The sequence below is a fragment of the Ranitomeya imitator genome, chromosome 5, assembly GCF_032444005.1.
Source record: "Ranitomeya imitator isolate aRanImi1 chromosome 5, aRanImi1.pri, whole genome shotgun sequence".
Classification (NCBI taxonomy): Eukaryota; Metazoa; Chordata; class Amphibia; order Anura; family Dendrobatidae; genus Ranitomeya; species Ranitomeya imitator.
The window spans coordinates 420,899,527-420,921,993 of NC_091286.1; the positions used below are offsets into that span (position 1 = coordinate 420,899,527).

The following is a 22,467-nucleotide window of genomic DNA, read 5'->3' on the forward strand; positions in this document are numbered from 1 at the left end:
TGTAGATTCAGACTGAAGGCAGAGAAACCATAAAGAAGCATTGCACCCACTGAATTTTTCAATCAGAAGATGCTTCAGGATTATACTGTCAGTATCTTTCTTGAAGCTTCTTTTTCGAAGTCCTTTTGTTTTTTGTTGGTGAGTGGTGACTTTTCTATCTGTGTTTTTTTCCTTCTCTTTTATGTAAAAAATAGTGAGCAACTTCCTTGAAAACAGCCTTAAAAATGGTCAGGTCACTTCTTTTGCCCTCTCTGTGTCTTAGGAAACCTGAAGCAGAAAACAAAGCTGAAGCACTGAATATATGCAAGTCATTTTTACATTGCAGTGCATAAGTTCATATCAGCATATCTTTAGACATCATGTGCACACACCCTTAAATACCTTTGGCATTCTCTCAAGAAGCTTCATCAGGAGTTGATGGTGTTCTCAGAGATGCTGAACACTTGTTAAATACCTCATCTTCATACTGTGGTCCAACTGATAGTAAAACAATCTTAATTGGGTTAAGGTAGTTGTGGTGGCTTTTCCAACTGATGCAGAACCTCATCCCTCACTTTTTAGCCCGGCGTTACATAGCATGAAGGTGCGTTTTGATTCATTTTCTTGTTACATCCGACCACAGCACAGATTTCCACTAATATCTAGTCCTTGTCTTGCTTGATCCAAACAAGTCACTTCTTGTTTGTGGTCCTCAGTAGTGGCTTCTTTGCAGCAATTCAACTTCTTGCTGTATCCTCTGAATAGTTGATGTTGAGATGCGTCTGCTGCTTGATGTCTATGCATCTTTTTTGAGGAGTGTTCTCTAAGGTGCATTCAGTTTAAATGTTCTGAGGCTGGTAAGTGTGATAAACTTAACCTATGCAGCAAAGATAATTCTTGGTCTTCCTTTTCTGAGTCGGTTCTTATGAAAGCCAGTTTCATGAAAGTGATTGATGGTTTTAATGACTTCACGAGGATTCCTTCAAGCTTTAAGGCATTTTTCTGAAATGACTGATCTTAGGGACGATGCACTGTCATTTCTCTGAACACAGTTGAGCGCTTTTTGTCATATTTTGCTTAGAACACTTCGGTAATACATTTCACCACTGTTGTATGGATCTGTGTATCAACACTACCTTCAAAATATGATGGTCTAAACCACTTTCTCAAGGTCAATGATTCCACAAATGAACACTTAACAAGGCATACCTGTTCATTGGAAGCAATTCCAGGTGACTACCTGGTGAAGCTGCCTGAAAGTATGCCAAAACTGTCATCAGGTCCTGGGTTCAAATCCCACCAAAGACAACATCTGCAAGAAGTTAGCATGTTCCCCCATGCTTGCGTGGGTGTTCTTTGGTTTTGGAAATGTTCACATGTTCAGTATTTGTGAGCCAAAACAAGGAATGGGTGAAAAATGCAGAGGTGGGGACGTGTTTCTATTATAGTTTTCCTTTGATTGTTCCATTCCTGGTTTGGCTTACAAATACTGATGAAAAATAGTGACCAAATACTGAACATGTGAAGGTGGCGAAAGGATAAGTGATAAGTTATTAATTGGCCTTCCTGTCACTTTCCAAAGATATACTGATAGGACATCTAGATTGTGATCCCCAATAGGGACAGTGATGCTGATATTTGTAAAGCACTGTATAACTATAAAAGAGAGTAAAATAAAAAAAAAAAAGACGGAATAAAAAGGTGAGGATACTTTGAGGAACCTAAGGTTTAACACGCATTCAATTTTTTACATGTATTTCTCTGCTTCATGTTTCCATATATGTGCCTTGTCGGTTTGCTGCCTTTAGTTTGAATCTACAATGTGCACATTCCAAAAAGAGCAAGGAAAACCATTGCATGTACAGGTGTGTCCATAATTTTGACTGCTACTGTATAAACACTTGCAATTTTTTTTATTTTGATATCTTGAGTAGCTTAAAAAATTGCCCTTGCCTTACCCTAAACACTGTTTAATGCATGTTTGAAATGTGTTAGTTTCAATTTTTCCTAGCTGAAATATCAAAATACCGTATATATAGTTGAAACCAGAAGTTTACATACGCTATATAAAAAGACACATACTGTATGCATGTTTTTCTCAATATCTGACATGAAATCAGAAAAATCCTTTCCCGTTTTAGTGCATTTTGGATTGCCATAATTATTATTATTTGCCGAATGCCAGAATGAGAGAGAGAGAGAGAATATTGTAAGGTATTTTGACTACTTACTGCAAAGTCCAAAGTTTACATACAGTACATTTCATTAGTATTTAATACCACTGCCCTTAAACTGAATGACTTGGGTAAAATGTTTGGGATAACCTTCCTCAAGCTTCTCACAATAGTTGGTCGGAATTTGGGCCCATTCCTCCTGACAAAACTGGTGTAATTGATATACAGTAGGTTTGTACAGTAAGTCGTCCTGCTCACACCTGCCTTTTCAGCTTTGCCTATACATTTTGAATAGGATTGAGATCAGGGCTTTGTGATAGCCACTACAAAACATTGACTTTGTTATCATTAAGCTCTTTTGTTACTATTTTGGCGGTATGCTTCGAGCCATTGTCCATTTGGAAGACCCATTTCTACCCAAGCTTTAACTTCCGGGCTGATGTGTTGAGATATTTCTTCAGTATTGCCACATAATCTTGTTTTTCTCATGATGCCATCTATTTTGTGAAGTGCACCAGTTCCTCCTGCAACTAAACAACCCCAGAACGTGATGCTGCCACCAATGCGTTTCTTAGGGTATGTTTCCACGTGCCAGATTACATCCGGATTAGCTGCGGATTGAACGCTGCATCCAGCCGCAGCGTCTGTTTGAGAGAGGGGGAGAGGGAAAAGTTGGAGCTTGACACGCTGAGACATATATAATAACCCGTTGCAATTGAATATAGCTGGTGGGTGCCGTACCTTGGATTTGAACATTTTAAAAAGCAACTTTTAAAAAAGCCAGCCAAAGCATTCAATCCGCAGCATCCAGATGTTACAGCATAGTGGAGGGGATTTTATGAAGTCCCGTCTCCACTATGCGTGCGAACACGCATCCGGCGGCCCTGCATTTACGGACATGAGGCGCGTCTTTTTAGAAAGCAGCATGTCTGTTTACCTTGCGGCGACGTTCCGTCACCGCAAGGTAAATCACTATGTATGGGGTGCGGAGATTCCGGATGTGTGCAATGACCGCATTCGGAATCACTGCGCGTACAGAAGGGGCGGTGCTTTGGGCGTTGCAAGTTTTCCACTCCGTCTAAAGTGCCGTCATTACGGACACGCACCCTTAGACTTCCAATATTCTCCCTTTTTCCTCCAAATGTAATGATGGTCATTATGCCCAAAAAGCTTAATTTTAGTTTTATCACACCACAGGACATGTCTCCAAAATTCAGGTCTTTGTTTATGTGTGCATTTGCAAATATAAGGCTACGTTCACATTTGCGGCTTTGGACGCAGCGTCGTGGACGCAACGCACGACGCACGAAAGACGCAAGTAGAACACATGCATTTTTGACGCATGCGTTCAACCCTTTTTTACTATATAGGGTCTTTTCATTTTTTTTTTTTAAGTTAAGAACGCATGTGTCCTACAATGCACAACAACGCAAGTACTTGCGTCTTCTGCGCTGCCAATACACTTCAATTTGCTTCGACGACGCAAATACAACGCAAGTGCGACGCAAGCGTTTTTTAAAAGTTTTGGACGCAGAAAAAATGCAACATGTTGCGTTTGCAACACACTGCCAGGTGCGTCGAAAGGACGCATGCGTCGCAAAACGCACTGAAACGCATGAAAACGAACGCACATGCAATGTTAAAGATAGTGAAGCATGACGTGTGCGTTGTTTTGCGGCGACACCGCTGCGTCCAAAGCCGCAAATGTGAACGTAGCCTTAATCTGTCCTTTTTATGTTTCTCTTAGAGTAATGGCTTCTTTCACGCAGAGTGGCCTTTCATCCCATTTTGAAACATTACTCATTTCACTGTGGATATTGACACATTCTTACCAGCTTACACCATCATCTTCACAAAGTCTTTTGCTTTTGTCCTTGGGTTGATATGCCCATGTTGGACCAAAGCACGTTCATCTCTGGGACACAGAATCCATCTGCTTCATGAGTGGTATGATGGCTGAACATTCCCATCTTGTTTGTACTTGCGTATAATTGTTTGCACAGAAGAATGAGGCACCTTCAGGTATCTTGAAATTGTACCCAAGGATGAGCAAGAATTGTGCAAGTCCACAATTCTCTTCCTGATATCTTGGCAGCTGATTTCTTTAGACTCTCCCATGATGCTACACAAAGAAGCAGTGTATTTCAGGTGTGCATTAAAATATATCCACAGGTGTGTTTGTAACTAACTCAGATATTGCCAAGAAACCTTTCAGAAGCTTTCAAACACATCACATCATGATATGGGCAATCTAGAATTGTTTAAATGCCTAGTAATATTTGTGTATGTAAACTTTTGACTTTGCAAGTAATTTTTTGTAATTTTTAGTAATAAAAATGCCTTAAAACATTCTCTGTCTCTCATTATTCTGGCATTAGGCAAATATTAATTATTATGGCAATTTTCATTGACCTAAAACAGGAAAGGTTTATTCTAATTTCATGTCAGATATTGAGAAAAACATGCATATGTGTCTTTATATATATAATGTATGTAAACTTCTGGTTTCAACTGCACTTGAGTATAAGCCGAGTTTTTCTGCACTTTTTTTGTGCTGAAAAAGCCCCCCTCGGCTTACACTTGAGTGAGGGTCCCAGAAGGCAGAGGAAAAGCGGCAGCAGCGGGCCACAAGAGGCAAGAGCTGGCTGCTGTGGCTAAATCCTGTGCCCACTGCTACAGAGAAATAAATATTCATTGCGTTAGCAGTGAATATTCATTTCTCTTTAATAGTGGGCACAGTATTCACAGTTGCTGGCTTCCTGCAGAGTCTGGGCGATCACCTGTGTCTGCTACTTAAGGGAATGAATATTCACTGCCCTCCATGCCCTCCACTGTCCTCCTTGCAGTGGTGGGGCAATCAAGTGTGCCCGCTACTTAAGGGGCAATCAAGTGTCCCTTAAGTAGCGGGCACACTTGATTGCCCCACCACTGCAGATGCTGGCAATGGAACAAGATGCGGCAATGGAGCTCAGGGATGGTAAGTAGGATTTTTTTAATATATATATATATATATTTTTTCTGATGGAGGCCATGCATACAAGGATAAGGATGAGAAGCCATGCAGACTATCATAGGGATGAGGGGGCCATGCATACAAGGATAGGGATGAGGAGCCATGCATATCAGGATTGGGATGAGAAGGCCATGCATAATAGGATAGGGATGAGGGGGCCATGCAGACCAGGATGGGGCTGAGGGAACAATGCAGACCAGGATAGGAATGAGGAGCCTTGCAGACCAGGCTGGGGCTGAGGGGACGATTCATACCAGGCTTATACTCGAGTCAATATGTTTTCCCAGTTTTTTGTGATATAATTAGGTGCCTCGGCTTATACACGAATCTGCTTATACTCGAGTATATGCAGTAATTTTGCTGCTAATGTAAACAATTTTTGGCTATAAAATATATGTTTTTTTTATTTTCTCATCTTCTGTATCAGAATTGTCATGGTCAGCTGGTACTGATGTCAAAAAGAAAAGCAGAAGGTGTTAAAAATATGAAAGGTAATTTTATAATTTCCCAAAGCAGCATAAATAAAATACTGTTTGGAGTGTTTTCCAGGCCTTTGAGGCCCTGCATTCTGCACCATTTGTTCCAATAAAATGCCTAGCCAATTTATGGAAATAAGATGGAAATCAACCTAGTCACTACAATTTTCTATGCCAGGCATGTCAGGAATAAAATTATTACATTAATTTTGTCATTCTGATCCAATAAAAGTGCAAAACAATGGAAGCAACTTATGTAAGAACAGTGCTGAAAGGGAACCTGTCAGCTGGATTGTGCTGAGTAACCTACAGACAGGGTCAGGTTGGGGTTGTTGTACTGATTAAAATTATACCTTGGTTGATTAAATCTGTCTTGTGGTTGTTGTTTAATCTTCATTTTCAGTTTGAGTTAATTATATGCTCGTGCTCTGGGTGGCCTGTGGGGGTCTTGATGTGGTGCTCACCAAATACATATTCAGATAAGAATGTGGGAGCCATTAGCAGTAGTACAACCACCACTGTCACCAGCTATCCGGGAAGTAGTATTACTAAAACCTGGATACATTTGATCTCCTTTGCCTCCGACAGGCATATTAATGGAAAGGAGCGGAGGGTATTATGAAATACATGGCGCTTCTCAGTTACAGCAGGATGATGTTTCTTCTAACAGTGACGCCATCAGTTTGAGTCAGTTTTCTCCACTCAACAGTCTACCTGATTACAAATTACTGAAAGGGAACTTTTTTGAACCATTTTTTTTTACAAGTTTAAAAACAAGAAATGGACTGTTGGTTATTACTGGGTTATAGTTCCCTTCTGCAATGAGGTTACTTTAATTTTACTAAGGCTGTATTTGCAGTAAAAGGGTTGAAAAAGGTTGAATACAGGCCAAGGAGACCTTATAGTGTTATATGCATATTTTCAGGGCAAATTCAATTCTGGCAAGCTTGAATTTCAAAAGGTTTAATCATCTCTAATAATAATGTATTGTCTTAGCATATAACATTAGCAACCAATCACTAGTCACTGTAGTGAAATCAATAACGTGAATAGTGGTTGGCCATCTTGAGCTTATGTTCACTTTACATGTAATTGCTACCACTGGTGCAGGACTGGGATTGTCACTGTGAAACGGTGGAGTTTTGACAAGTGAGTAAATACCTTTTTTTTTTTAAATTCTAGAAAACACTTTTAATTGTTAATGTTTAAAACACCAACTGAAAAGTACTTGTAGAACTGTTCACAAAGGCTAAATAATAGGTTCCCAGTTAGCACTTTACTGTAAATACCCCAACATAAAGTAGGTAGAAGGTTGACTAAAGGTGATATATGTAGCATGGAAATATGAACATATAACACTAAACATTACGTTCTTTATAGCATGTTATTTATGCATTGAGCTCATTATCTAACCAATTCACATAATTAGACACTTTGGTATACACACCATACACTTGTTTGCTTCCACATTCTTCAGGCCCTCCCCATGATACTAGCCCTTGTGCCACCCACCTTTTTGACTCAGGGTCTTGAATTATAAAGGCACCTCCACTATCTCCCAGGCAGGTGTCCTTCCCACCTTCATAATAACCTGCACAAAACATGTTTTCTGTTACACTATAATTCCCAGAGCGAGACTCATAGCTTTTCTTACACTCAGCATGAAGTACTACTGGAAGTTTTACATACTGGAGCACATCAGAAGATGTTCTCATGCCTGAGCTAATGACTTCATCTATAGTATTATTAGGGTTGGAGATACCCCATCCAGCTACAAGACCAAGTGTATTGGGCTGAGGACCTTCCAACTCGTGATCCAGCTCTGGCAGACATATTGGCATTATGGATTGGCTCATTACAACCTTTTCTTTCAGTTTCACCAATGCAATGTCATGGTTGTAAATCTGTGGGTCAAAGGATTCATGTAGTATAATCTTCTCGATAGTTCTAGTAATAGCATCATCTTTATTTTTCACATCATGCAACCCCAAATAGATAGTGACATGTTCCTTTGAAACAGGAATTACAGTGTTATCGCGTCGCTGAGATTTTAACACATGAGCTGCAGTTAACACCCAATTATCAGACAATAATGCTCCACTGCCAAACCACTTGTTTTCAGGAACACGGGACATATCTTCAACCACAATTAGAACCTGCCAAGGAAAAAATCCAGGTTCTGCATTACGCCCACCAATGATGCGTTTCACTATTCCCGGGAGTGGTTGTTTAGGCCTTCCACAAACTGCCAAAACAAAAATGTAAAGAGGAAGCACAGTCAACACAGTAGGCAAAAAAATTACAGTCAAGAATAATAAAATGTTAAGTGGATTATGCCAGGTGCAACTACTTTGCTATTTTTTTAAAATCTATCTATCTATCTATCTATCTATCTATCTATCTATCTATCTATCTATCTATCTATCTATCTATCTATCTATCTATCGTATCTATGTACTATACTGTATATACATATGTGTGTGTCACTGACATTTATATATACTGTATATAGGTATTCTATGTGTATATACCTATTCTATCTATTCGAGGCTTGAGAAAGGATACCATTTCCGAAACGTTGCCACGCCGTTCAGGCATTAAAGCCCATTTTTTTCCAATTTTTGTGCTGTTTTCCTTTCTTATTCTTATCTATCTATCTATCTATCTATCTATCTATCTATCTATCTATCTATCTATATCTTTGTTCTAGAAAGAAAATTAACACTCTGTTGCCAATTGATGACTGCCTTCCAACTTGTAACCAGATCTTGTAACACCTTGAAAGGAACCTATCCTAACCTAGGTAGCATAATGCTATTAACCTGCCGATATGAGGCTACTCTGCAGGTTAGTCAAGTTAAGAAAGTGCTTGGCTACCCTACTGAAAGTGCAGCATCAGGGAGAAAATCAACATTATTTCTCTCTGGAGCTGTTGGCTTTCAGACATGCAGGTATGGCAGCTCATCTCACTATACTGTGAGCAACAGCTGTAAGCAGTGTATCAGTGGAGAGCCTTCTGTCAGTCAAAATGCCAGGCCATGCTTACAGCCACTGCTTTCATTGCTATGTGTGGTGACTGAAGCCACGTGATATTCCTGTATCATTGAAAGCTGGCGGCTCGAAGGAGAAATAAAGTTAATTTTCTCCAGGGTGCCGTGCTTTCAGTACAGTGGCTGTACAGGAGCTTTGCTCCTATTTTAGCAACATGTGATTTAAACTTTACGATAAATACAGTAAAATCCCTGTGACTGTAATAACCAAAAAAAACTGCTATGAAGCGCGCTGCTCAGCAGACAGAAGTAGTGAGCTGCACATGGACAAGGTATTGATCCAACAGGAAGCCTATGGGGCCATAGACAACGCTTTGCATGTGCTCTTGCACCATCTGCCTGCCAAGCAGCAAGTTTCAGAAGATTTGTGAGTGATCTGGGGGATCTGAGGACCTCCAATGATCTGCTAGACAAGAAAAATAGAACATATTAAAAAAAGGAAATTATAGTTCTACATTATTAATATATTTCCATATGAAGGGTATATACTAACATCTGGTATTACAGTATTTTATTTATCCAGGCATAATCCACCATCAATGATGTATCCATACTTTTATACATCATTGTACATTCGAAACCTTGAATACCTGACAGTGGTGATGTTAGTCCATTCCAGCATGGCTCTGATTTTTAGTGACATGGATCACATTACCAGGAAAATGGCAACAAAACGTTTACAAAAGATGTTCTTCAGTATTCATGCGTGAACCGAAACTCGAAATGTAGTGAAACAAATCTTCATTCATGCATGCATCGTGCATATTAGGTTCCTTGTTTGCAAGAGTGGTTAAAATGTAGAAAATTGTGATAAGAAAATGAAAGATGAAATATTCCAGAGCTGGTTTGAGCGTGAAAATAAAATAAAGAACAAGCTATAACCAAGCAATAAATGCTAGAGCCTACATCACAACCACAGCTATTTTCCAAAATTCTTGGCCTTAAGATCACCTATAAACAGAAATCTCTGTGGTAACGGGAATTACTGGAAATTCTGCTTTCTTAGTTGTCTAGGACAGAAGCATGTTTGGAGGTCTCCAGGAACCATATACTGAAATGTCAGGAGATGATATATTTTTGTCCATTACCTATGGTTTTATAATAAACACCAGGAATATTGGCATCGATATTAATGAATGGAATCTAAAAGAAAATGTTAGTCTGATGTATTTGGAAAAGTATATATTTTATACTGAATTATTAAATTTTTCCGTGTCCAACACAACTTAATACTGTAATTGTTTTACTCTTCAAATGTGTGCACTTTAGACAGTTACTTTCTCATTTTCACTATGGAAATAGTTCACAAAGAAATTGATCTATATTGCGTGTTTTTAATTCTGGAGCATTTCTATTAGCAATTGATTGCAGATTCGATGCAAATTTTCCCCATTGTTTTCACCGTGGATGTAAAAATCCACAACAAATCCTAACTGTTGCTAATTTTGCCGCAGATTACCTGTAGAACAGCCGCACAATCCATTAGTTCATGTTATATACTCACCTTTCTTGGTTCTTCAATGGCAACTCTTTTTGTGCTCTGCCAGCCTTTATACACCCATTTATCAGTGATTATATGCCAGTAATACAATGTTCACATGTCCTTTTGGATATTTTGTTTGTTTGTTCCATCTTAGGAACAGACATACAGAATAAGTGATCCTTTCACCGGTCTGGAGAAGAGAGATCTCTTTGATTATCATTGGGTTTTTTGGGTTCTGTATTTTAGAATGGAAGAAAAGCATGCAGGACTTGTTTTTTCTTGTTTAATGTTAGTCACCAAGAGGACCCCATATTACCGGAGCGCCTTTGCTTCAGTTTGCATAGCTGATGCGATAAATCACATGGAGCTTTCTTTGAATTAGCAGCAGGGTTTTTCCGCAGCTTGTTATTGTGCACAGCCGTAACATATGGTAATCATGGTTTTTGCCACTAATTTAATTGCTAGCATTTTCTGCTGTCACAGCAGAAACAAATTTGCAAAATCGACACATAAGAGAATTTTTGAAAAGATTTCCAATGAAACATTTTTATGATCTAACTAACAGTAAATAATATGTAATTGTAAGATGAAAAAGAAATATGTATTGGATGTTAGCTACATTATATAAACAGTTTGTGTGAGGAAAAAGCCTTGTGAATGCCCTTCACTTTTTACTTGCTGTAAACTCAGCTGTATCAAATTTTTAGACTTCAAAATCACTCTTCACCAAGAAAAACATGTAAGGGGGTGAAAGTCACTGTCTGCATCACAAATCTGCACGAGCCCAAGACTAAAGCTTCCAAAAACCATATATAACTGCCCAGTAACAAAGAACAATGACGTGGGTTACATTACACGTTACATGGAAATGGTGGCAAAGGAAAGAATATTGTGCAGCAAGAAGAAAAGTCAGAGATAGTAAGATGTTCAATATATATAGACACTTAATAATTACTTGATGTATTGGATCTGTAACACGAATCATGAAGAAATGTTATTGCCATGCTAAAATTTGGATAGTGGTGCAGTTCATCAACGGAGATGAAAGGAGAGCATGCAGGAACATTACTACCTAAATATTTCTTCTCTTACATCACAAGCAGCAATTTTATACTTTAATGGAAACATAAAGCAACTAGATAGACAATTAGATTAGCATTAATAATGAATTCCGCATTCGCCACTTACCTGGCTGGCACACTGGAAGCTTCTCTCCTATCTCAGAATTTATCCACACTCCATTTTCATTACAGATGTATTCTGCTACATGATAACACAAGAGAAAAAAAACATCAGATCTTTACTTATTTTTGACTGCATGATGGGTTAACTTAACATTGTATTCGCATAGTGGAAAACAAATTACGGCACTCAAAATTTAAAATATTCTTTTATTTCAAGCACATATGAAGAGAAGGGAGTGCAAACAAATAGCACGTGGCCTACGGACATTTCACATCACTGCTGACACTTCCAAAGTCCATCTGCTGGTTTTTTTATACTACTGTCCATATGTATCCAGTCAAAATAAAGGAATAATATTTTTTGGGTCAGTGCCCCACTTTGCTTTTCACATGAAGTATGCTGACATAAACTCTTGTTATATAGCTGAGCATTACTGAAGATGAGCATTTGATCACCACCACTTATGGTAACCCTGCATTGTGCAAAATATGGATCAGCAGTGACAACTTTAATTCCTGTTGATTGACCTTCGGGCAGCATGTTGGCTCAGTGGTTAGCACTGATGCTTTGCAGTGCTGGGGTCCTGGGTTTAAATCCCACCAAGGACACTATCTGCAAGGAGTTTGTATGTTCTCCCCGTGTTTGTGTGGGTTTCCTCCTGGCTCTCTGTTTTCTTCCCACATTCCAAAGACATACTGGTAAGGATTTTAGATTGTGAGCCCAATGGGGATACTGATGTCTGTAAAGCGCTACGGAATATGATGGTGCTATATAAGACACTCAATAATTAAGTAAATCTTACAATTAGATTGAGTGTAATAAAAGATCACGTCTTGTGTAAATAAATTGTGACCCATTATAAAAGCTGCATATGCCTCCCTAGTGCAGACCTTTGATGATAGTGAAAATAATAATCTTACAAGTTACTTTAAAATCTGCCATCATTTATAGTTAAACATAAACTGTCCAATATGAATTCTCCTATAATTAATGGTTTGATTAAAACAGAACTTCACATTTATACACATTTTGCCTAAATAATTTTATATGTTGAAAGGGATGTTTCCTGCTATTCAATGTTAGGCTGGGTTCACACAAGCATAATAAAAATCATCATACAGAAAACTTTTTTTTTCTCTCTTGTCATCTGTGTATAATCCATATGCACTCCATTTTTTTTACAGTAGCAGGTAATAATGATTTACAAGACCACTTACAATTTTCTGTGTTGAAGAATTGCAATGTGTCCATAAGAATAGACTCTACACTGTATCTCTGTATGGAAAACATTTTTTTTACACATTCATGGACTTCAATAAGCGAGTCTCATCCGACTTATGGAAGAAACTAGTACACTCTGTGATTTTTGTTTTACTCAGATTTGGTCAGTGAAAAAAAATCACATGTGCATTGCCCCATTGAATAACATTGGTCCTAATGCACTCTTTGTGCTGTCTGCTTTTCACAGACTGCACCTGGACCGAAAATATAATTGTGTGAGCGAACCCTTAAAATCATACAAAATCAAGTCTAAGCTCTGGATATGTAAGCACCATCTTCTTTTAGACATTTCATGTTCTTTGCGTTTTTATGAATTCGATGTGTGCGCCTCCGTGCCACTATCTAACATTATACTTTGTTCAATAAAGGCTACTTTTGTACTTATTTTTTGACCTTTCACTTTAATTTACACCCTAAAATCGCTTCTCGGTTTCTCCTCTTTGTTGTATATCAAGTCTAAGGTTAGAAAGCCTCAAAAATCTCTCAGGCTCAATGTTTTAGACCCCAGTTTAGGTGTCAATATACCTGCAAAACTGCCTGATGTCATGCATGATATCAGATGATGTCGATATAGGTTTATGCTCTTTTAAGTTCCACAGCTAGGCAGTAATTTTATCAGTGTCTATTAGTTTACTCAGGCAAAAAAAGATATCACTCCATACATACCAGTAATATTTGGTATCATTGAGTAGTAAGGTTCACGGCACGAATATGTGACAGCTGACTGATAGGTGGTACTGTTTTCTGGTGTAGAGAAAGTCATGTATCCATTCTCAAGCTCTTTTGGCAAATTGCAGTCAACAACTAGAAAGAGAACAGAAGTTTAAAGTTATTTTTCTGTGGCTTTTAGTATTATAGCTACTAAACTTAAAAGAATTCTAGTCAATAATTGCCCTGAGGACTTTTATGGAGGCATTAAATCCATTGGGCAAAAACAGAGACAGAGGTTCCAATGAGAAATTAATTGGTGCGCTCCAGTGAATACAGTGTTATGGAAGTATTTTTTTTGTATTGTGATACTGTACTTATTATATTGTGACTTGCATGTATGCATTGAATATGCAGTATACCTATGTGTCATCACTACTGACAGCTTACCCTGGCTCCTTTAAAGGTTTCTGTTGCACTGCATTCTGCATTACATTATTGTAAGACATCTGTTTTAAAGTCTGCTCTTCCAGAATGCAAATCACATACAGTGTAAAAGTTTGGTCATCCCTTGTCAAAAATATTGTTATTGTGAGCAGTTAAGCAAGTTGAAGATGAAAGGATCTCTTAAAGGCCTAAAGGTAAAGATACCAGAAAAAATCTCGGTCACAGGAGTGCTGAAGGAGACTCAAACACCAGGTGAAGTTTAACTGCAACGCGTTTCGACGGAAACACCGTCTTCCTCAGGTGGGAGCTTACTGATAGAAAACAGGAAGGCAGTATTTCAATGATAAACAGCCAATCACAGCGCTGTTAAAGTTGCACCTTCGCAACATGTTCAACGCATAAATCAGCTGCTGCAGAGCACGGGTCCAAAGACTGAGCAGAATAGTTGATCCTGGTATAATGTGTCTGTTCTTGTGCTGCTGCTGAAGACTAACAGATTTTATTTTTTTATTCCTTAAAAATGTTTCTTTAAATAGGTTTTCAAAGTCAAAACATTTCAAAGTCACACAGGAACTTTTCCTCAGGACAAAACATCATTGTTCATCTACCACCCTGACAGCGCCGTTTGGCAAAAAATGGGCTTCTTCCAATGGGGACATGTGCGTTGAACATGTTGCGATGGTGGCAACTTCAACAGCGCTGTGATTGGCTGTTTATCATTTAAATACTGCCTTCCTGTTTTCTATCAATAAACTCCCACCTGAGGAAGACGGTGTTTCAGCGCTCCGGTGACCGAGTTTTTTTCTCTGGTATCTGCTTCTGTCCACCCCTGGAGGTGTTCAGCTGGAGCTGCGGTGGTGCATGACACCCCCCTTTTCTTCCCTCTTGGCTGCTTCCTCAGCGCTCCCTTGAGACCGCCTTAATTGACCCTAAAGTTAAAGATGACACAATTCCTCTGTATTTTAAGCAAATATATATATATATATATATCTATAGTCATTTTTTACATTTCTAAAATTACAAAAAGGAAAATGGACCTATGCAAACATTTGGACACCCTTGGAGATTTGTGTGCTCAGATAACTTTGATCAAGGTTTCAGACCTTAATTAGCCTGTTAGGGTTATGACTTGTTCACTATCATCGTTAGGAAAGACAGGTGATGCAAATTTGCCAGCTTTATAAAAACCCAGCCTCTTCTAACCTTGTGCTAAAAAACTGAAGCCGTGAGTTCTTCTAAACAGTTGCCTAGCACTCTGAAAAAAATGGCGGAGGTCAACAAAGCAGGAGAAGGCTATTCGAAGATAGCAAAGCATTTTCAAGGTGCCCTTTCCTCAGTTTGAAATGTAATTAAGAAATGTCAGTTGACAGGAACAGTGGAGGTACATAAAACCAAGCAAAATTTAACTTTGAGCTTCTTGTAGGTTTGCTAGAGAGACAAATCAGAACCCACAGCTTGACTGCAAAGGCCCTTCAGAAAGATTTATCAGACACTGGAGTTATGGCAAATTGTTCTATTATTCAGAGACACCTGCACAAATATGGCCTTCATTGAAGATCCATCAGAAGAAAACCTCTACTGCGTCCTCACCACAAACATTCAGCGTCAGATGTATACAAAAGAACATCTAAACAAGTCCTGTTAACCCCTTTCTGACATTAGACGTACTACCCCAACGAGGTGGTCTGGGCCCCTATGACCCCCGACAGGATAGTATGTCATCACCGATCAGCCGCGCTCACGGGGGGAGTGCCGCCGTATGTCAGCTATTTATCACAGCTGACATCCGGCACTATGTGCCAGGAGCGGTCACGGACCGCTTCGGGCACATTAACTCCAGAACACTGCGATCAAACATGATCGCAGTGTTCCAGCGGCATAGGGAAGCATCGCACAGAGAGGGGGCTACCTGCGTGCTTCCCTGAGATCCTCGGAACAACGCGATTTGATCGCATTGCTCTGTGCGTCTCCTCCATCCTCCTCCCTGCAGGCCCTGTATCCAAGACGGCCGCGGGGGCCTTCTAGGTCTTGCAAGTGCCTGCTGAGAGCAGACACCGGCAAGCCTGCAGCACAGCCTGTCAGATCGCTGATATGACACAATGCTGTGCAAAGTGTCAGATCAGCGATCTGACACTATAGCATGATGTCCCACCCTAGGACAAAGTAAAAAAGTTAAAAAAAAAATATTTCCATGTGTAAAAAAAAAATCCTTTTATTATTGTTATTGTTCCAATAAATACATTTCTTTATGTAATAAAAACAACAATAAAAGTACACATATTTAGTATCGCCGCATCCGTAACGGCGCGACCTATAAAAATGTCCCACTAGTTAACCCCCTTCAGTGAACACCGTAAATAAAAAAAAGTAAAAAACAAGGCAAAAAACTGATTTATCATCATACCGCCGAACAAAAAGTGGAATAACACGCGATCAAAAAGACGGATATAAATAAACATGGTACCGCCGAAAACGTCATCTTGTCCCGCAAAAAATGAGCCGCCAAACAGCATCATCAGCAAAAAATAAAAAAGTTATAGCCCTCAGAATAAAGCGATGCAAAAATAATTATTTTTTCTATAAAATAGTTTTTATTGTATAAAAGCACCAAACATAAAAAAATTATATAAATTAGGTATCGCTGTAATCGTACTGACCTGAAGAATAAAACTGCTTCATCAATTTTACCAAACACGGAATAGTATAAACGCCCCCCCCAAAAAAAAAAAATCACGAATTGCTGGTTTTTGTTCATTCTGCCTAACAAAAATCGGAATAAAAAGCGATCAAAAAATGTCGTGTGCCCGAAAATGGTACCAATAAAAACGTCAACTCATCCCGCAAAAAACAAGACCTCACATGACTCTGGGGGTATCAGCGTACTCAGGACAAATTGGAAAACAACTTTTGGGGTCCAATTTCTCATGTTACTCTGCATTAGAAACTTTAGTGAAACACTTGGGGGGTTCAAAATTCTCACAACACATCTAGATAAGTTCCTTGGGGGGTCTAGTTTCCAATATGGGGTCACTTGTGGGGGGTTTCTACTGGTTATGTACATTAGGGGCTCTGCTAACGCAACGTGAAGCCCGCAGACCATTCCATCAAAGTCTGCATTCCAAAACACCGTTTCTTCCCTTCTGAGCTCTGCCATGCACCCAACAGTAGTTTTCTCTGACATATGGGGTATCAGCTTACTCAGGACAAATTGGACAACAACTTTTGGGGTCCATTTTCTTCTGTTACCCTTGGGAAAATACAAAAGTGGGGGCTAAAAAAACATTTTTGTGGAAAAAAAAAAGGATTTTTTCAATTTTCACTGCTCTACATTATAAACTTCTGTGAAGCACTTGGGGGTTCAAAGTGCTCACCACACATCTAGATAAGTTCCTTACGGGGTCTACTTTCCAAAATGGTGTCACTTTTGGGGGGTTTCCACTGTTTACGCACATCAGGGGCTCTCCAAACGAGACATGGCGTTCTATCCCAATTCCAGCCAATTTTGCATTGAAAAGTCAAATGGCGCTCCTTCCCTTCTGAGGTCTGCCATGTGCCCAAACAGTGGTTTACCTCCACATATGGAGTATCAGGGTACTCAGGACAAATTGCACAAGAACGTTTGTGGTCCAATTTCTCCTGTTACCCTTGGGAAAATAAAAAATAGGGGGTGAAAAATCATTTTTGTGAAAAAAATAAGCTTTTTATTTTTACGGCTCTACATTATAAACTTCTGTGAAGCACTTGGGGGTTCAAAGTGCTCACCACACATCTAGATAAGTTCCTTAGGGGGTCTGCTTTCTAAAATGTTGTCACTTTTGGGGGGCTTCCACTGATTAGGCACATCAGGGGCTCTCCAAACGAGACATGTCGTCCTATCTCAATTCCAGCCAATTTTGCATTGAAAAGTCAAATGGCGCTCCTTTCCTTCCGAGCTCTGCCATGCGCCTAAACAGTGGTTTACCTCCACATATGGGGAGTGTACTCAGGACAAATTGTACAACAACTTTTGGGGTCCAATTTCTCCTGTTATCCTTGGTAAAATAAAACAAATTGGATCTGAAGTAATTTTTTGTGAAAAAAGTTAAATGTTCATTTTTTTTAAACATTCCAAAAATTCCTGTGAAATACCTGAAGGGTTAATAAACTTCTTGAATGTGGTTTTGAGCACATTGAGGGGTGCAGATTTTACAATGGTGTCACACTTGGGCATTTTCTATCATATAGAACCCTCAAAGTGAATTCAAATGTGATGTGGTCCCTAAAAAAATGGTGTTGTAAAAATGAGAAATTGCTGGTCAAATTTTAACCCCTATAACTTACAAAAAATATTTTGGTTCCAAAATTGTGCTGATGTAAAGAAGACATGTGGGAAATGGTACTTAGTAAGTATTTTGTGTGACATACAGTATCTCTGTGATTTAAGGGCATGAAAATTCAAAGTTGGAAAATTGTGAAAGTTTCAAAATTTTCTCTAAATTTTCCCTTTTTTCATAAATAAATTCAAGTAATGTCAAGGAAATTTACCACTAACATGAAGTACAATATGTCTCGAGAACACTGTGTCAGAATCACCGGGATCCATGCAAGCGTTCCAGAGTTATTACCTCATAAAAGGTCAGAATTGTAAAAATTGGCCTGGTCATTAACGTGCAAACCACCCTTGAGATAAAGGGGTTAAAATACAACTCTTCGACCACAACAATCAAAAGTATGGGTATAGAAGTAAGGGCACAAAATGTAAGGAAAAGAGCATCTTGCCAGCAATTAAGCATGGATAAATCATAGTTTGAGGTTGTGTTGCAGCCAATGGCACGGGGAACATTTCACAGGTAGAGGGAAGAATGGATTCAATGGAATTTCAACAAATTTGTGATGCAAACATAACACCATCTGTAAAAATAGCTGAAGTTAAAAAGAGGATGACTTCTACAGATGATAATGATTCTAAACACATTGCAAAATCCACAATAGATAACCCCACAAGGGCGCAAGGTGAAGATTTTAAAATGGCTCTCACAGTCCCCTGATCTGAAAATCATTGAAAATCTGTGGCTAGACCTCAAAATAGCAGTGTATGAAAGATAACTTTGTAAGAAGGAACATAAACCAACTCACCCGTGATGCAAGTCAAACCTCGGGAGCACGGACCTCGGGAGCACGGACCCGCTGTGTCCAGGCGTACAAGGTCCAAAAAAAGAAAGGAATGTCCAGCTTCACCGAGTCCGTAAAAAAGAGTTTTCTTTATTCACAAACTTTAAACTTGGAGGATACAGACTTCAGCACAACCATATGGGTAAGAATCTCAACGCGTTTCTGGAGACTAGGCTCCCTTAACCATGACTGATCATGATTAAGGGAGCCTAGTCTCCAGAAACGCATTGAGATTCTTACCCATATGGTTGTGCTGAAGTCTGTATCCTCCAAGTTTAAAGTTTGTGAATAAAGAAAACTCTTTTTTACGGACTCGGTGAAGCTGGACATTCCTATCTTTTTTATGAAAGATAACCCAGGAATCTCACAGGACTGGAAGAATTTCCAAAGGAAGAATGGATGAAAATCCCTGAAACAAGAATTGAAAGAAACTTGCCTGGCTACAAAAAGCGTTTACTGTGATACTTTTAAAATGGGGTGCTCCTAAATACTAACCATGCAGGGTGCCCAAACTTTTGAATCTTACCATTTTCCGTTTAGCAATTTTTTAAATGTTAAAGATGAAAAAAATAAAAATAAAAAAATAAAAATATATATATATATGTATATATATATATATATATATATATATATATATATATATATATATATATATATTATTTGTATAAAATAGAAAAGAAATGTGCCATATTTAACTTTAGGGCTTTTAGAAATCCATTCATCTTCAATTTGCTTAACTGTTCCCAATGACAGTAATTTTGATCAATGGTGCTCAATCTTTTACATACCAATGTACGGTATACCAACTTGTTGGGTTTCAAGTTAATTTTTCTTCTGGTTTATAACTTATTCCCAGTTGGGACATACAGATATAACATGGAGAAAGTCACATGAGGGTTTGATATTTTTGTAGGATGATTCGTAGTTTTGAATGATAAAAAAACAAAAAATGATATATTTAAAAGGAGCCTATCACTTGATTTGTGCTGCTCAAACCACAGGCAGCATGGATCCTGAATCAGTGCCTGACTGAATAATTGCATCCAGTTATGTTTTTCTTGAAAAGCACTGGAGTTTCAAAGAAAACATAGTTTAAAAAGCTAGCCTAGGAAAATAGGTAGAAAAAAGGGTAGTCTGGCACAGCCCTGTGCCGTCTACTTCCTGCTACGCACCCGTTGATTGACAGGTCTCTCCCATGGGTGTACATCTTCTTCTTTTGTACATGAGTTCAAGAGTGCTGTTTTTTTACACTGCAATGCCCATTCTTAGGGTTTGCTCACACTGGTGTATATTCTCTAAAGCGAGAAAATCAGGCCAATTATGCTAATGACACGCTGCTCAAACTCTGTCAGAGTTTGTGCCAAGTGTTATCTGAGTGTGATCTGATTCTCTCACTTGAGAGAATTGCAGCACTGGTGCAGAAAGATGGAGAACTTAATTTCTCCATTGTCTCTGTGAGCGTACAGTAGGTACAGAAAGTATTCAGACCCCTTTAAAATTTTCACTCTTTGTTTCATTGCACCTGTGGCGCCCCAGGGTCCTGGTCATCAGAGTAGCATTGCTTTCCTCATGGGGAGAGCGATGTTACATTTGGAGGCAAGAAGGGATAACTGTCACCAGGTAAACACAATCATGCAACACATTCACACTCCAGGCCACCAGGGGGAGCTTTTGATCCTATTAACTAGGTGACTCCCCATATATATGGTGGTTTTGTAGGGAAAGTTAGTGAGTTCTTGCCAGGAAACAGACTGGAGCAGTGTGAGGCAAAAGAGGGTGTACGGAGCTGTGTAGCCACAGTGCTGCAGTTCCTGAGATTATTCAAAAGCCAAATATATTGCAGTGAGCATGTAGGAGAGAAGAGCACAGGAGAGGAACACCAGTGGGAGACCAGCCACGAACAGGCAGCCTCCTTCTGAGGCACAGAGACTGGTAGCCGGAACACCGAGGTTGTAAGGGCCTCTACGACTTATGTCAGAGACCAGCAGGACAGCTGAACTCCAAGTTACCTGTCCGCATTAATACCCAGGAGGCACGGTGACACCCATAGAGCCCGGGGCATGCTAGAGTCCCTATAAACAGGCTCAAGTCACCAGTCATATGGGTTATGTCAAATCCTATATGGGGGACAAAGGGAGAACATCTGTGAGAACCTTATCTGAAGCCATAGGCAGTAAGGGACTACCACACCACGGCGCTAGAAGAAGGCTTTAATTTCCACCTGGATAAGGGGACTCCTATCTTGCCTCCAAGCCGGCCGGACCGTGCCTGTCCTGTGATCTGGTACCCTGGACTGTGGCTGCCTGAAATATTCAGTAAACCAGGTAAAGAGACTGCAAACCTGTGTCCTCGATCTTTACTGCTCTATTTACCATCTTCCATCTACACATCGGAAGCCCTGGGCATATACTTCACCTGTGGGAAGTTATACCATCTAACTGCCATAACATCACCCCAGAGGACCCCTTAAAGCAGCGTCAGTCCCCACTGACCTAATACCACAGGTAGCATCACGAACATAAAATGTATTCCCTTTAAAGACCTTTTCCTTTTACATGGGCGCCCAGGGCCACGGACCGGGTCGCCACCGTGATATCCCCCTGTGAAACACTGGACCCGGTACCGAGTATCCCACGGCCCTGGCGGGGCAACTCACACCCATATGGTAAATTGAAAAAAGTTCATTTTTTTAAATTAATGTACACTGTGCACCCCATCTTGAATAAAAAAACAGAAATGTAGAAATTTTTGCAAATTTATTAAAAAAGAAAAACTGAAATATCAGAAATATCATATGGTCATAAGTATTCAGACCATTTGCTCAGACACTCATATTTAAGTCACATGCTGTCAATGTCCTTGTGATCCTCCTTGAGATGGTTCTACTCCTTCATTGGAGTCTAGCTGTGCTTAATTAAACTGATAGGACTTGATTTGGAAAGGCACACACCTGTCTATATAAGACCTCACAGATCACAGTGCATGTCAGACCAAATGAGAATTATGAGGTCAAAGGAACTGGCTAAGGAGCTCATAAACAGAATAGTGGCAAGGCACAAATCTGGCCAAGGTTACAACAGAATTTCTGCAGTACTCAAGGCTCCTAAGAGCACAGTTGCCTCCATAATCCTTAAATGGAAGAAGTTTGGGACCACCAGAAGTCTTCCTAGACCTGGCCGTCCAGCCAAAATGAGCAATTGTGGGAGAAGAGCCTTGGTGAGAGAGGTAAAGAAGAACCCCAAAATCACTGTGACTGAGCTCCAGAGATGCAGTAGGGAGATGGGAGAAAGTTCCAGAAAATCAACTATCACTGCCGCCCTCCACCAGTCAGGCATTTATGACAGAGTAGCCCTACGGAAGCCTCTCCTCAGGGCCAGACATATGAAAGCCTGCATTGAGTTTGCTAAAAAAACACATGAAGGACTATGAGAAATAAGATTCTCTGGTCTGATGAGACGAAGAGAGACCTTTTTAGTGATAATTCTAAGCGGTATGTGTGGAGAAAACCAGGCACTGCTCATCACCTGCCCAATACAATCCCAACAGTGAAGCATGTGGTGGCAGCATCATGCTATGGGGT

General features: G+C 39.6%; 1 protein-coding gene across 2 annotated transcripts in view; it reads right to left on the reverse strand.

Annotated features, from left to right (window-relative positions):
* The window catches only part of MASP1 (MBL associated serine protease 1), a 348,061-nt gene that overhangs the window by 154,380 nt on the left and 171,214 nt on the right, over positions 1–22,467 (reverse strand). The window contains exons 9-11 of one of the 2 annotated variants that reach the window (XM_069727077.1): positions 13,308–13,445; positions 11,364–11,438; positions 5,172–7,887 (exon numbers count right to left, since the gene is read on the reverse strand). In XM_069727077.1, coding sequence (XP_069583178.1) covers positions 7,031–7,887; positions 11,364–11,438; positions 13,308–13,445 — 1,070 coding nt within the window. In that variant the 3' untranslated portion in view covers positions 5,172–7,030. Of the gene's footprint in view, positions 1–5,171; positions 7,888–11,363; positions 11,439–13,307; positions 13,446–22,467 lie in introns of those variants that run through there. The other variant, XM_069727078.1, reaches the window with a different exon arrangement.